Source organism: Barbus barbus, assembly GCF_936440315.1.
Source record: "Barbus barbus genome assembly, chromosome: 15".
NCBI classification, from domain to species: Eukaryota; Metazoa; Chordata; class Actinopteri; order Cypriniformes; family Cyprinidae; genus Barbus; species Barbus barbus.
Window position 1 is genome coordinate 4,769,389 of NC_136743.1, and position 16,674 is coordinate 4,786,062.

General features: G+C 36.0%; 1 protein-coding gene across 1 annotated transcript; it reads right to left on the bottom strand.

The window, feature by feature from the left end:
* Window positions 1-26: 26 nt before the first annotated feature.
* On the bottom strand, window positions 27-16,184 carry LOC306881482 (nuclear receptor ROR-beta-like). The gene is made up of 10 exons (XM_079435611.1): window positions 15,868-16,184; window positions 9,930-10,015; window positions 9,512-9,653; window positions 7,984-8,472; window positions 7,608-7,729; window positions 7,354-7,486; window positions 5,641-5,748; window positions 4,617-4,727; window positions 4,336-4,448; window positions 27-3,660 (listed from the first exon to the last, which is right to left on the bottom strand). Exons 1-10 carry the CDS (start codon window positions 15,872-15,874, stop codon window positions 3,499-3,501), a joined length of 1,473 nt encoding a protein of 490 aa, XP_079291737.1. The 5' UTR covers window positions 15,875-16,184; the 3' UTR covers window positions 27-3,498.
* Window positions 16,185-16,674: the final 490 nt, after the last annotated feature.

A 16,674-nucleotide genomic window follows, 5' to 3' on the forward strand; every position in this document is an offset into this window, starting at 1 on the left:
CAAATCACAAGCGACAACATTTGTTTCAAGAATAAAATCCATCTTTACTTTTTGTTTATTTTATTTCATTTTCTTTCATTTAGTCATATTCTGTGTCTTATAACTCAGGCTAAAAGAACCTGTAATAGTACATTAGCAGGAGGAAAAGTCTTTGACACTTTGTGATTGACATTCACAAAAATATATATTTAAATATAGCTACAGGACACAGTGATCAAGAATACGGGTCTCCTATTCGGTGCAAAGTGTGTGTGTAGTCGGCAGAGGATACTGGTGAGACAGAGACCAGCCATCTCCCTGAGAATAAATCTTTTTTTTGTGTAAAACACACAAAGCAGAAACATTTCTTCTACAAAAACGAAATAAACATGAAACCACAGAAATTGCTTTACAGGGTGACTGAATGAGACCAACACAATTTCATCTTTACAGGAAGGCATGCATCAAAGGCCTAGAGGTGGGGATTGTCAAAACAACACATTTAAAAATACATTACACAGACAGACCTCCCATACTTCTCATTCTTAAACAAGGACAGGCTACACTCCTTGATGCGAGATGTTGTAATGTTGGGCACACAAAAAGACGACAGATTTTCTCTTGTTCGTTAAAAATCGAGATACACCACCACATTTGATCTCACATACAGAATACAAGTTCATTCATTCATCTGAATCGCTTTAACCAGTTGTGTAGTATATATAGTATAGTAGTACTATAAACAATACATTGAACCTTGATAGCGGAGAACTCTGTCAAATCTGTGTTTTGGTGCAAGAGTATGGAAAAATAGGATGGAAGGATGCGATCTGGGCCACAGAAATGGACAAAAGGAGATGCAATCAACAATTTACAAAATAATATAACAGAAACAACACTGGCCACAAGATGCATGTGGCGTATCTGTACCCGAAACCTGCTGGACTGAGCTTTTCAATCGGTTTCTCACATTCTTTTCTTCCGGTTTGTGAAAACCATGATTTATCATGTGAAGCCCACCAGACAGGTGATCCTATAGGAGGAAGGGTCTTATAACATCAGGCTGGGTCATCAGGATCGCCCCAGCTCTGTGTGCGTCCCAGAGAACAATGTGGAAAAGCCATCCAGCTTGGCTCGGAATAACGGTCCATCTCCTGTAAGTGTTCCGTCTGGATCACTCATAGAAGGCAGTTCCGGAACAAAATCCATGTCAGTTCATCTTTTGGGTTCGGTATTCCCATGCGCATGCTGGAGGAACTCAAAAGCCGGCTGAAGAAAGTCCTGGCTCTTTTGTTTTTTAAACATTTCTCTTCCTGCTCCACCTTTCTGTCTTTCTCTTTCTTGACTAAATATACTCATTTATTTACATTCCTATTCAAAATAATCTCTTAGAAATGTCCATATAAATTAAATGAACATTTAACTTTTTGAATTCTAAAGTGGCATTTACAAGGGAAGGGGATGTGGGACTGAGGTTTCTCATTGCATTAAAATGACAACAAAAAAAATAAGGTGCAGCACCAAACACTGTCAAAATGTGCCTGAGCAAACAAGAGCATGTGTGGGTGGAACAACGGTGTCAAATGTTGCATTTGCCTTTAGAGTGCAACAGTCTGGTTCCGGAAGTACAAACTTTGTTTTCTTTCTTCTTTAATAACATATGTTCAAACTGTTCTGAGGTTGTTAACTGATGATTTATACTTTGGTAAAGCAATTTTTTTCACATTGTGTTTACAATAATATTTAACAGTGGAACTTGTCATGAAAAACTACATTACCCATGATCCTGTGAGGACAATCTCACCAATCAGAGAGTTGCAAAGGCAAATCTCAGCAAAACAGCATGCAGGGAACGCAAATGACATAAGTCAGCCAAAGTACTTTTTATATTTGTATATATGTGCATACTTTGAAATATACTTAAAATGTATTGTTTGTTTTTTTTTAAATCCAAAACTTTTCAATACATTTCTGCTTCAACAAAAAATTTCTTCTTGCAGCAGGTTAGTCTGGTTCATGGCTGGTAAGGCTTTCACAAAACCTTTTTTAAAAACCCTATGGGGAAAAAACACTTCCGAAACCAACACTGCTGGAAAAGTGGACAGGCACTAATGCACTCTGTTCTTTACAGTCATGCCAAAGTTTGCAAACCCCTTAAGACCGTATTGAATATCTCTTTTGCATATAATAATGTCCTGTTAAGCGCTGTTGCACTCAGATGTTGTTTACTAGAGTTTAATACAGTACTAAATGTGTCAAATTCTGCTGAATATGAGGCATGCGATCATGTAAATAACTGTTAAAGTGAGAATTTTGTGGTTGCCGTTGCGTTATTGTAACAAAAGGAGTTCACAAACGTTTGGCCATGACTGCACACTTGTAGTGAAAAAAACTTGACTTCTATTGCACATTAGAAAAGAGTTTAGCACACTTATGATTTCTGGTTTGTTTAAATAGCTTTAAAGGAATATTCAAGGTTAAATACACAAACTAAAAATGCTTTTAGATACAGTTAAGCATTGTAAGGGCTAATTGTTTTAGAACTGTACAGCTGCCCCATAGACTTCCACTATAAGTGCATTTATGTAAATACTTAAACAGTTTGTGTTTGTTTTCACAAACTGAGATGATTTAAAATGATAATGTTTTCTAAAATGATTATTTTTTATTATTTTAAACTTAGAAATGAGCTTGACTTGTATTTAATGTGGAACGTTCCTTTAACGTAGCCCTGGTAGCATTGGTCCCATCATTTTTAACAAACAATCTGGGCACATCAGTTTTTTTTGTTGTTGTTCTTTTTGAGTGGATTGTCAAAGTCTCATAAAGCATAACGCAAGACCCAAAGTGCATTGTGTACATTCGGTCTCAAATCAAAATAAGTGCTTTTGGGATACATTCATGATTCGTCCGAGGGTGAAAAAACGAGGGGAGAGGGAGGAAAAAAGCCATAGTAATGCTTAAAGAGTGATTCAGCGCCAAAGGACGGGTGACATCATCTAGTTTGTTGTATTCGCTTCATTAAAAAGTGTTGTGCTCTCCTGAATGTTCATGAGGAAGAGAGTTTGATCCTGTAAAATTATTAAAAATGATAAAACTCCTTTAAATATCTCTGTGTACAGATGCAGAAGGAACAGTGGCATACTTGGATATCTGTTGGGACAAAGGGCCTTTGCAAGCATGCATCTGTACATAAAAGATCATTTCGGAGTGTTTCCATAAAATAAAAACCGATTTGAGAGCACAACTCCAGGAATAATCCCTATATGAGTATGTTTTGTGTGTTGTCGAATCTTGGCCTCTGTGTATGAACGTGTTTGCAGCAGGTTAAGTGTGTATGTTTGTAGTGTATTGTGTGCGTGTATGCTCAAAGTGCTGCAATAGACTGAGGATTCTCCCTGGAGGTTTTTAAAACGTGTTAGTTTGAAATGCTGTTTTGACACATAATGGCCTCTCTTGCTGTAACACTCACTCGTGATTTCATTCTCTCCCTCACTATCTCCCTCTTTCTCCCGCTCTCTAACTGTTGGTGGAGTCAGGGAAGTTGATCTCGCTGCCAAACACTTCCCTGTACAGAGGCGGGAAGCTGTAGGCTGTTTCCGGGTGAACCAGGCGGAAGAACTCCAGCTTGTCAACATGCAGGTTACAGATGGACTTCATCTGTGGTAGTTTGGACACCATCTGCAAACACAATAGATCAGATACTTCAGAACAACAAACTAAAACTACTGGATAATCTAAGCCTGACCTTTGCATTAGTGCACAAACGTGCTTTTTGCATGTTGTAACATAAGTTATACTACTGTTCAAAAGTTTGGGGTCAGTAAGAGAGTAAACAGTGATATTGGAAATATTATTACAAAGTATTTTAAAATGTAATTTATTCCTGTGAAGAAATAATAATTTTCTAATCTACAGTGTCACATGATCCTTCAGAAATCATTCTATTATGCTGATATTTTGACTGATTATACTGTCATTTTGTATCAATTTAATGTAACCTTGCTGAATAAAAGCATTCATTTCTTTAAAAGAGTATGTGTATTTTGCCAGTTGTGACAATTTGAATTCAATAGTTAATGTATAGATCCTCAATTATTTTCAGTTGTGTTAAATCCATTTGACCCTTAAATGATGAAAGAACTTTAATAAAAAATAAATTCAAATAAAATATACTGTAACTTGCTCATCTATGTAGTCTTAACCATTAAAATATGCAAATTATGATTTTTTTTTATGTATACATAACCTAATACGTATAATATTTTTCACTTTTCACTTTTTTTGTGTGTTTTCTCCGTCATAAGTTTGCGCAGAACCAGTTGTTGTAAAGATTCGGTCAAATAGATTCCTCACCTTGTCCAGTTTCTCAGTAGTGGCTCTGTTCATGTGCAGGCTGTGCTGAAGAGCCACGTAAACTTTCTCCTGGAGCTTCTGCACCTGCTGAGACGCTGTCAACCACGGCCGATCTGAACAAACCAGAGTAGAGGTTTCAAACTGTGAGAATGTCTCTCATTTTATTCTTGTGTGCAAGTCTGACCATGGCACATATTTCTTTTTTTCCAGCGCACATAAACCCAGCCTTATAAACCTTTGCTTCAGGAACTTGGCAGCAGACATGCGTGCAAGAGTCTCACCTGGAGCCAGCAGGACCGCGGCGCTGAATAAAGCCATTTCCTCATCACTCAGTTGAAGACGACTCAGACTTTTAGCCAATTCAAAGACTGCGTTCACCAGGTCATCACACCCTAGAAACACAGAAACATACAGTACACATGCTGGTTACCATGCTGAAGAAACAAATTACATTTCCGTTGAGAGCCATAATTTGCCCAGAACCAATCTCTTTTGATTTAGGATGAAATGCTTTAATGAATAATAATTCTAAAGGAAATTATAAGATGTTCTGGGTACAAAGCTTTAGGTTATTTGTGAGAATAATAGAGATTTAAGCAATAAAGCACAACAAGCTTTGCTTTATCATGAATATCACAGTTGACCGCTATGCTTGAATTGTGCATTTTATCATAACAGGAAAGCTGCATTTAAAGTTTTACAGATATTTTCTGCCATTATATTCCTTACGAATATACTGGATTATCAAAAAATAAAAACGGCAGGCACTTGATTCAGTGTATTGGCTGTTGATTGGATATTGAGATGCGTGTTGCATTAAAAAATGAAGGCAGATGACTGCAGAAGTCCTGCTAACATCAAAAGTTGTCTGTCATTTTCAGAAGACGCAGCAATGATATTTTAATTAAACATTAAACAAGTCTTTTAAATTTTTTTAATTAAATTAAACATGCATGGGTTAATTATTCACAATAAGAGCTGTAACGTGCATTCTGAAAACAGATAGTATGAATTTCATTTCATGCTTTAAAGCATACTCAATTAAAAAAAAAAAAAAATAGAAGTGGTACAATATGCAAATAATTCTACAAACTGATTCCAAGAACTTTATTTGATATATTATGTGCAAAGAGAGCTTTCCGCAATGCTTCCATTTAACTTTGATGAGCTATTACTCACCGAGCATCACTTGTATTCACTAACTGGGTTAAAAACCCATTAGCTTTTGCGGCTTATTGATTCATCACGCCTCTGCTCTTGCTCTTAAGAGACTACTGGTGTTTTGCATTATATTCAGGCACTCACCGAGAGCTTTGAAGAGCTGAGGACTGGCAAACTTTCCGTCAAAAAACATAGTATTGTTTGAAGAGTTGTAAGCACGGCACATTCGGATCAGCAGGATTTCTAGACAACCTGGAACAGCAATAGAGAAAGAGAGCGGCACAAAAACGTGATGGGGAGAAAAGCAGAAAAGACAGAGGACAGAGACAAAAATAAAGACAAACAAAGAAAGATAGAGAAAAAAAAGAGTGCAGGGGAGGGGGAAGGAAAAGAGGGAATATGCTCCACCGTGCAAAAATACAGACAGAAAATAAAAAAAAGGTTTAATAATTTTTCTCCAAATATGGGAACAACAAACACCATAAAAATGAAAATTCATTGTGTTTGTGATCATTTTAAATGACATTCAGAAAAAATTATTTAGGGAAGGTTTTTTTTTTTTTTTTCATACGGTAAGCACAAAGAGTAGTAGAATGTTGGAGAAATAAACACAAGAGGAGACAAACGTTAGTGCAAGTTTCAAGTTTAAGATTGAACACAGCAATAAATATGAACTGAATCCAGTGGGGCGGATTCACAAAACAGTTGCGCCCCTTTTGCACGTAATTTCTGACACAAAACCTCTTTATGTAACCACTCACAATCCAGTTTAACAAGCCACTAAATGTGCTGAAATATCACTTCTACATGAGCATTAAGTTGTTGTATTGTGTCTGTGTATATTTTTATTAACCCTGGAATCAGAAAATCATTGATTGATGGTAAAATAATGGAGAAAAAGATTCTATCTAGGCATATCTCCCAACACCGTGCAGTCAAGCACACAGGTATTTTAAAAAGAAGAATTTCAGGTCTTTGGTATATGGAAACTTATTTCCACAATGGAATGTAAAAAAAAAGAAAAGAAAAGAAAAAAGCTATTTTTATCTCAAAATTCTTACTTTTTCAAAATTCTTACTTTTACTTTCTTGATGTTAATTTACAATTCTGAGAAGAAAGTCTTAATTTGAGTTTACATCATGTATATAAACTATATACATGTTATATATATATATATATAAAAAAAAAGTAAAAAAAAAAATTGCAATTACCTTTACCTTTACCTTAACAGAAACAAGGTTGTTCTGAATTTTTTCTCCACAAATGAGTTCAATTCTGAATAAAGAAGTCAGGTTTGTGAGAAATAATCTCAGAATTTTAAGGAAAAATTTAGAATTGTGAGAAAAGTTGCAATTCTCTTTTTAACTTCCTTAGCAGAAATAGGCTTGTTCTTCATTTTTTTCTTGTTCTCGCAATTAAGAGTCCTTATTCCTTAGAGGAAAAAAAGCTTGTTCTTATTTGTTTTCTGCAATTGTGAGTTTACATCTCACAATTCTGAGTTTATATCCTGCAAATCTGAAAATGTTAGAAGGACTAAAAACTGCCCTGTGCAAATTGCACTCAACACTAAATTTGTGGGTGTGTTTGCGTTTGCCATTATCTGAACTGCCATTATCTGCTCTGAGTATTCTAGATGTAATATGAAAGACAACACTAAAGAAACCAAGTGTGTTCTGGAATGGTGTTAGGACATTACCAAATGTGATTAAACTAATAAAGAGATTGAACGGGCGCCCAGGGTCACATCAGAAATGCCACATCACGGCAGTGAGTGGATAAGGTGATGTGAGTGAGAAATCTGTTGTATAATCTGGGATTACTCATCTGTAATCCGTGTGAGACAAAGGTAGCACTGACCTGCTTTGAGCAGGATGATCTGGTCATTCTGGCAGAGGTCCATGAATCCAGAGATGCGCTTGGCGAACTCCACAACGTACTGGATGGCGTTTGTAATGTGCAGGGCGCACTGCTGCCACATCCATTCTGCAGACTGAATGCACAGAGATTGTTAATACATTCGTTGACAAAGAGACAAATCTGCAAGCACAGTCACATGATTGACCATCTATTTATGTATTTGTCATATGTCATGTGATATGATATTGTTGTACCTTGAGCTGAAAGCTGCGGGTTTCTTCAGGGGTGTAGATGTTCCAGGTAAATTTCTTCAGCTCCTCTGAGCTGTACTGACACGTCTCCATGTGAGACTTCACGACGTTTTGAGTGATTCGCTCTGAACAGAAATTCAACACATTTTCCCTTAGAATTTGCCTATTTAGACGCAAATAAATCCTTAGATAAATGGACTAATTATATGGACAAATTATAATTAAACAAACACCTACAGTATGATAGTTAAATTTAATTATGCATATTTGTATGAATAAATAATTCGACATATACTAAGCATAATGAAATAGATTTTATAGAAATTATTTATAAAAATTTTACATGTATTATACATGTAAAAATCTTCTGACAGCTCACCTATGTCGTGTTGAGAGCAGTTGTCCGGTAGAGATCCCAGGAAAAAGTGCGTAAGAAGACTGTTTTCAGGCAGGATATACTCATGCTTCACCCTCGCTGCTTCCGTCAAATCTACAACGCTGGGTTCTGGAGAGCTCTGATTGGACGAACTTCCGCTTCCGGCACTCCCGGACCCTCCGCCGCCCCCGAGCATCTCCAGAGTGCAGTACTCGCTCGCCTCCTCTGGGGTGAGCGGCAGGTCAAACAGCAAACCGTCGGGCAGCGTGGCGATGTCTTCCAGGTCGCTGAGGGTAGAGCTGGAGCTGGAGCTGGAGCCTCCGCTGCTGTATGGCCGGCTGTGCACGCTGTCTTCACCCGTCTCTTGACGGTCACGTGGTGCCAGACCTCCACCCAAACCCGCCAAGCATTCCTGAGACAGCTGCTGGTGCCGCTGCACCTCCGCGTACAGGCTGTCCCGCTGTTTCTTTGACATTCGGCCAAACTTCACCGCTACAGAAAGAAAAAGTGTTATATATTCACTTAGTGTTACATGTCATTTATATAATTTATTTATAGTATTTATTTACAGACGTTTGAGCTCAGATTTTTATTATTACTTTTATTCAGCAAGGATGCAAAAACGGATAAAAAAAGTAGCAGCAAAGGCATTTATGATTTTCATTCATAAAAAATTATATTTCAAATACAAGCTGTTTTTTTTATTTCTATTCATTAAATAATCATGAAAAATTGCATCCATAAAATTAAGCAGCACAACTGTTTTGAAAATATTTCTTGATCAGCAAATCAGCATATTAGAATGACTGCATATTAATAATGACTGCTGAAAATTCAGTTTTGCGTCACAGGAATAAATGACATTTTAAAATACAAAACATTTTAAATTGTATTAATTTTTGCAATATACATTTCACGGCATTTTTGATTAAATAAACAGCAGTAAAAATAGTAAATAGTAGTAATATTTATTACTGCATAAATGACTGTTTAATTATATGTATAAGAATATAATTTTTTTGTATTTGCAAAATTTTAATGCTATACATTAAAATGATATTTCATTTATATAAAAAAACTAAACAAATCACTTAAAAAAAATCATATAGCCCTAACTGCTTCTCCTGTTTTGTGCAAATTATAATTTCTAGAATAAATATCTAAGATTAATAGTAAACGTTTTTTTTTTTTTAAATGGTAAAAATAACTAGCTCTTAATTTATCTTTAAAATATAGGGTCTTAAATTCACTTCTAATTCAGGCTCATAAAAACAGGCTCATATGGTTCTAACGCAGGTATTTGAATTTGATGAAATCATGCACAAATTCTTCACATTTTCACATCACGATCATCCAATCAATTTAACTGTGACTGAATAAAACCAAATAGTTGCAAAAATCATATTTGTTGGCATGAAGTCTCCCTAAGCTGCCCTTTGACCCTGCCTCTCCCCATGTGTAGGACTTTTTTTTGAGTCCTGGTTTCTAAAATTCAGTTTTCTGTCAGCTGGTGGGCAAGACTTGCACTCACCATCACGGCTCATGCCGAGCGCCAGGCACTTCTGCAGGCGACAGTGTTGGCAGCGGTTCCTGTTGGTTCGGTCGATCAGGCAGTTCCTCTGCCGCGAACACGAGTACATGGCATTGTTCTGCTGGCTGCGTCGGAAAAAACCCTGCAAAACAGAAACATGGTTACATCAGCGTACAGGATGGCTAAGATCAGGTGCGGCTTTCATAGGTGTGCCCTGCCACCGCATGATGAACAGAGTAATATAACTGACCCAGAAAACAGAACAAAAACATCGGGATAAAAGATAAGGAGGGATAGAGCACAAAAGGATCATTTTGCTTGCGTGGGTTGAAATGAACTATACAAAGTGCACATCTAAGGTAAGAAAAGAAGAAAATATAATATAAAAATCAATAGGGTATTACACCAGAATCTTTACCTTGCACCCTTCACATGTTATAACGCCATAGTGAATCCCGGAGGATTTGTCGCCACAGATCTTGCATGGTATAACCTCAATTTGAGCTGGAATAAAAAAAATGATATATATATAGTTTTTAAGCATTAAAAGCACCACAAATAATATCTACCAATGAAGATCACAGTCAGATAGAGAGATCTCTCTCGCTCTGCATGGAATGAGGGACAGAAATAGCCAGAGGATTGATTTTCCAACTGAAGGGTGTATTATGTCTCAGATTTATGAGAGGCCTTGATACGACTCATGTGATCAGTGGAACAGTGTAGGCACTTTTAGAAACTAGACGCCTGGATTCCATATACAGACACACATTAAACTGATATTTCCTAATTAACAGTAAACATTATGTCAATAAGTATTAAATTATTGACAAAAATTAAATAAATAAATGAAAGGATGAATGAAAACAATTTGCTTTGAGAACAATTATTATGCAATAAAACACTTTCATATTTATATGCAAACAATTTATTAGTGAAAAACTAAATTACAAATAATGAATTTATTAAATAAAAGAACTAAATTATAAATAATACACAATAATTACACTATGCAATAAAATATATTTTAATATTTATATTTAATTATAGAAAAGTTTTCATATGTAAACAAGTTTTCAATTATTGACTAAAACACTAAATAAATAATAAGTGAATGCATTAATACATGAACGAACTAAATAAAAAATGTGTTTTTATATATTTAATTATGACTGTTTGATCAAAAATCTTCGACAGACAGACATAGATAGATAGAGTGCCTTGAATGTATTCATACCCCTTCATTTTTTCACATTTTGATGTTGCTGCCTTGTTAAACTGCTTTAAATAATTTTTTTCCCCCACATCAGTCTACACTCCATACACCATATTGACAAAGCAAAAACAGAATTGTCACAACGTAAATTTATTAAAAATAAAAAAACTCAAATAAGTACATTGCATAAGTATTCATACCCTTAACTAAATATTTAGCTGAAGCATGTTTACAGCCTCAAGTCTTTTTTGTTTGATGCGACAAGCTTTGCTCATCAACATTTGGCAATTATCTGCCATTCTTCTCCTCATCTCTTCACCTCTCAAGCTCTGTCAGGTTGTATGGGGGCAGATGCATATTTTTTGGTTTCTCCAGAAATATATGATTGGGTTTAATCCCAGGCTGTGGCTGGGCCACTCAAGGACATTCACAGAGTTGTCTATAAGCCACTCTTGCAGTGTGCTTAAGGTCACTGTCCTGTCGGAAGGTAAACATTCTGCCGCAAACCTGTTTCTGAGCTCCACAGACAGTTCTTTTGACTCCAGGGCTTGGTTTTTGCTCTGATATGCATTATCAACTATTGGACCTTTTATTAAGACGTGTGTGCCTTTTCAAATCATACCCATTCAATTGAATTTGCCACAGGTTACTTTCACTCAAAGTCTAGTAACACCTACAAGCAATGTGAATGCTCATGAGCTAAATTCCAACTGTCCCAGATAAGGGTATGATTACTTATGCAATGCAGTCATTTAAGTTTTTTATTTTTAATAAATTTGCACAGATGTTAAAAAAACACTTCTTTTTTTTTTTGCTTTACCATTATAGTGTATGAAATGCAGATTGATGTGGAAAAAAGTCATTTAAAGCAGTTTAACATAAGGCAGCAACATAAAACGTGAAAAAAATGAAGGGGTACGAATACTTTTGCAAGGCACTGTAGATAGATGACAGACAGACAGACAGATAGAATGAAATAAATGAAAAAAATAAATGTTTTGTGATAGTTACATTTATTATGCAATCATTTTCTTTATTTCATATTTGCCATATAGTGGTGGAATGGAAAAAACTAAGCTTGCAAAAACATCCTCAGTACATATAAAAACATCCTCCATTTTGTCTTCCTAGCGCTGTCAACTGAAAGCAATGACCAAGATACACTGTGGCATGCAATGGAAAAATCTGTGAGCCCTTTTGGGTGCCCCTCCCGTCCCGCTCTCTGTGTCGAGTTATATAACCTTCGTCTGCAAGCATTCCACAAACACGCCATTCAGGGCTGCTCAGTCTAATAATGCTGATGTTCCGCCTCCCTGCCACTTCTGACAGCCTATTGGTTAACATTTGGGCAGATGTGTCTGTGATTGGCCAGCTCTGAGTGTCGCTCTATTCGGCCTGGCTGTAAGCCCATGTGGACTCGCTGTCCTACTGACATACTTTCTCAGTGAAAAGGGGAGGGTGGCTGTGGGCGGATCCTCGGTGCAAGTCATTTGAATAGGCCTTTCCCTTCTCTCTGTTAAGGTGGAACTGGTCTCGATGGGAATTTTGACATGCAAGAACAGGGGCAAGACAAAAGAAATATACTGTATACATTTGTGTCTAGGTAATACTCTAGATATACTGTATAATCAATAAAATATTATATGAATATTGTGATTACTGTTATTACATTATTTTATATATTAAATAATAAATTTAACCTGAAATGTTGACAAAAAAGTGCATTAACACAATGTGCAAGTACTCTGTGTGTGTGTGTGTGTGTGTGTGTGTGTGTGTGTGTGTGTATGTATGTATGTATGTATGTATGTATATATATATATATATATATATATATATATATACACATACATACACACACACATATAATAGCATTTAATATTATTAAATATTTACAATTATAATATCTTATAAAATATATAGTTAAATTAAAAATTTAATTGCATCTATCTATCCATCTATTTGTCTAATACAAATTATCTATTAAAAAGGGCAATTCTTTCTTTTTTAACAGCTTTTATATTTAAACCTAAAATTAAAATAACATATATTTTGAACATATATTTTGAATTTTATAAATTCAATTAAAATATATATTTTTTTCTTTTCAATGGCCTATTTAAACCTTTAAAATAAACTTGCATATAAATCAATGTAATAATTTTGTTTGTATACAATAATTCTATAAATTAAATAATAAAAAAAAAAAGATTAAGAGGCCAGTCTTTTCTTTTTCTAATTGGCTTTTTTATTTAAACCTGATTTGCTGTTTAAAATAACAGTTAAACGTTTAAAAAACATTTAAAAGTGTTTCTAATGCATTTCATGAGGAATCCTGACCTAAAAACACCTAATGTACTCATGTGTTTCATATTAGCATCACTGTGGGACCATGATCCTTTAGTTTCCACAGTCTCTTGCGTTCTAAATGCCATGTGTGTGATATAATGGAGAATGAACAAAAAAAAATAAGGACAGACGAAGAATGGAATTATTTACGTGCATGGTGATTCAGGAAAATGGCTCAAATCTACTTTGAGTTGCAGCCGCTGTTATCTGCGTTTGCGTGCAGGTGCCGTAATGCAATCAGCTTTGAGCAGACAACACGGTGTTAACCAGTAAAGTCTAACTTGGTGACATCACACAAGATTGCAGATTAGATTAAGCAGAAGAGCACAATGGATTTTAACCATAAGCATTCAGGATAATGCTAAAGGATCCACTGACCCAACAAATATCACAAGAACAGCCTCAAAGTTCTATTTAAAAGCCTTGCAATGACAACGCATAAGCTTGAAAGTATAAACAATCATTTAAATGTAGGCAATTATGTATAATTTTTCAGTTTTGATTAAAGTGTGTGTAATGAGGTGTAGTCTTGTTTCTATTCGCAAATGAATTATCCCATAATGATGCGTCTGTCTTGTCACAGTGATGAGCAGAAGGTCTTCTGGTCACAAGGTTGGCATATGCAGGCCAGCGTAAAGAACAATGATTTAACACCTCGCCTATTTTACATAACACATTCCCTGGGTCTCACCCAAGCAAAGTGAAATCCTGACGCTTCATGCAGATAGAACAGAATTATGCCGTAGTTTCTGATAAGACAGACGGTCAGGGTGTCAGTAAGTCACTATTGGTTTCTGCTGTCTGGTCATCAAGAAACCAAGGTCATTCATGCCATGTTCACTGCAAAGACTGCACTGATGCCAACCAAACATAAAATAAGATCCAATCATCTAATGGCTCTAAATGGAAAAACAGCTGCTTTTATGCATGCAAAAAGTCCAGGATTTACATAAAAAAAAAAAAGAATTCCTGCAGATCTGCTGTTTTTCAATAGAGTATATATCACCCGCTACAGCCTTCCTGTCCTTAGATGCCCTGTGAACATGAGCCACGCTGTGTATATTTAAACACAGCCCCACCTCACGACAGTATGTCCAGACACGTACGCCTGCAACTGCCAACATTTGTCCAAAGAGCAAACAAAACGGGAGAGACAAAATCCTCACTTTGAGCTTACAGAGAAAGAGTCTGGACCACTAGCTGAATTAAAAAGTAAAATTATTATGATTTAATATTTGCTCAAACCAAGGTAAAGGGTAAGAAGAAGCCAAGAGGCCAAAGATAAAGAATTCTCTATTTCACTCTGTGTGAGGAAAGAAAGTACAGAGTGGAAATTGTTAGGAAAAGCCATGTATTTTGAATTGTATTATCATTATACATAATATCTGCTGCTGAGAAATATTCGGTCAGTTTTGGGGCTCTCACTAGTTATATTATATGTTTATTAAAAAATATTATACAATAGAATAAATGTTTCCATATCCAGTGGTGTGAAAAAGTGTTGGCCCCCTTCCTGATGTTGTTGTGTTTTTTTTGCATGTTTGTCACACTTTAATGTTTCAGATCATCAAACTAATTTAAATATTAATCACAGGGCCATATGGGTTTGGATTTAGTTTTCCCTTCATAAAAAACCCTCCATTTAAAAACTGCATGTTGTGTTTACTTGTGTTATCTTTGATTAATATTTAAATCTGTTTGATGATCTGAAACATTAACGTGTGACAAACATGCAAAAAAAATCAGGAAGGGGGCCAACACTTTTTCACACCACTGTAACAACTAAAAATGTAATAATTAATAACGTGATATTTTGGTATCATATATATATATATATACACACACATACAATTAAATTTCACAACAATGCGGGTTTTTTAAAATATATATATATATATTTTTTTTTTTTTTGCGCATAATTAAAACTCAGGTTTCTCGACAAAACTAATAGTAAGTCACCGTTACGCAAGTATTTGTTACATAAATAAGTAGGACTGTTGTAATAAACGCCGTTTCTTGTCTATCTCAAGATCGAAGTTCAAGTTCAAACTCAAGTTCATGATGGAAGGTAAAGACACGGCGGTGTCAATCATCACCAGCAGACCGCATGGGTCTGCACGACTCCAGCGACGCGCCTCCCTCGCTCGCGCTCTCTCTCTCTCCTTCATTCCCTCCTGTGATTGTGAATGCTGTGTAATACTCAAGTGACATAACTAGGTCAGTAGACCATAAGGTTTGAGCGCTGCTCACACAGCCGGCCATGCTGCCCTCAGAAAACAACAACACGCCACAAAGACAAACCTCCATCTCAACAAAATCACCAGGATTTAACTCACAACAAGTCTCGTTTAGAGAAATATATAGCTTTAGGAGACTGTACCGCGTCACCACAGAGACATTTTAATCCACCAAATACATGAATATCTATATTTCCAGGGAACATGTTATTGCTTGAAACAGAAAACACTCCATTACGTAATAAAACAAACCTGTCAAACATGCCAAAATCACGACCTGCGGCTTCTGTGTCAGAATTCCATGAATTTGATACATTTTAACATCTTACTATGAATCACTGTAACATTTGAGAAAGAATGGAACGCCAAGCAACATTAAAACGCGTTACAAAGTAACAAGTGGCCGCGCTGCAAATGTGACAGGAAAGCTGTGAGAAAACAGACGTGCAGACGGTTCTACAGCTAAATGTTTAAAAACTGTTTAAAGAGCTTGTTAAAAGCAACATGCAACTTCTGCGTAAGTTACATGCCATGCACTGCTCCAAACATCTTACCTCTCATTTTGATGGCTGTTTCTTGATTCTCCAAAGTTCACTGGGTGCGGAGCAATATTGTTTGGACTAAGTAGCTAACATAAGACAGCTACCCGAATGAAACTTTTCAGCTCCGACTGTGAGCATTATTAGGAAAATAAAATAGAAGAAAGATCCTCAAAGTAAATTCGCGTCTCTAAAGGTCTTCTGTTGCGCTTCGGCTACACAAAAATGAAAGTCGCTTCCGTCGAGTGTTATGGCGCGGAACGAAACGTCGTCGTCCTCCCTCTCCTCTCACTCTACCCTGCTAACCTACTTTCAGACGCGTGGACTCTCACATGATCTCACTGCCGCGCACTGCTCACGGGGACGCGCATCCAGTCAGCGCTTAAGGTGGGACTACAATTCAGTCATTCAGAATGCTTTTCATTGGAACACAGTCAAATCAATTAAATTAATTAAAAGTAAATAAGGATACACTAGAGGACAACGTAAAAAAAAAAAACTACAAAAAAAGCCACATTTGAGTCATTTTTAATTTTTCAAATCAAAAGTGTTGATAAAAAGATCATAAATTCATTAGGCCTACAGTTTTTCAACTACTACTTTGAAAAGCATCTAAAGGGTTAGTTCATCCAAAATGGAAATTCTGTCATTAATTCAATGTCCGTCAACACTATGGTTCAGAATATCTTCTTTTATGTTCATATAGAAGAAAGAAATTCATACAAGTTTGGAACAAATAAAGGGTGGATAAATTATGTCAAGTCATCATTGATTCTGTTACGTTTCTGTTTAATACTGTGAAGCTGCTTTGAAACAATCTCT

Excerpts from the sequence above, each read along its gene's own strand:
- LOC306881482 (XM_079435611.1), bottom strand. Across the intron at positions 5,749-7,353 it reads GATCATCCTGCTCAAAGCAG|GTTGTCTAGAAATCCTGCTG; the intron begins GTCAGTGCTACC and ends TTGCTGTTCCAG. Across the intron at positions 4,449-4,616 it reads CGCGGTCCTGCTGGCTCCAG|ATCGGCCGTGGTTGACAGCG; the intron begins GTGAGACTCTTG and ends TGGTTTGTTCAG.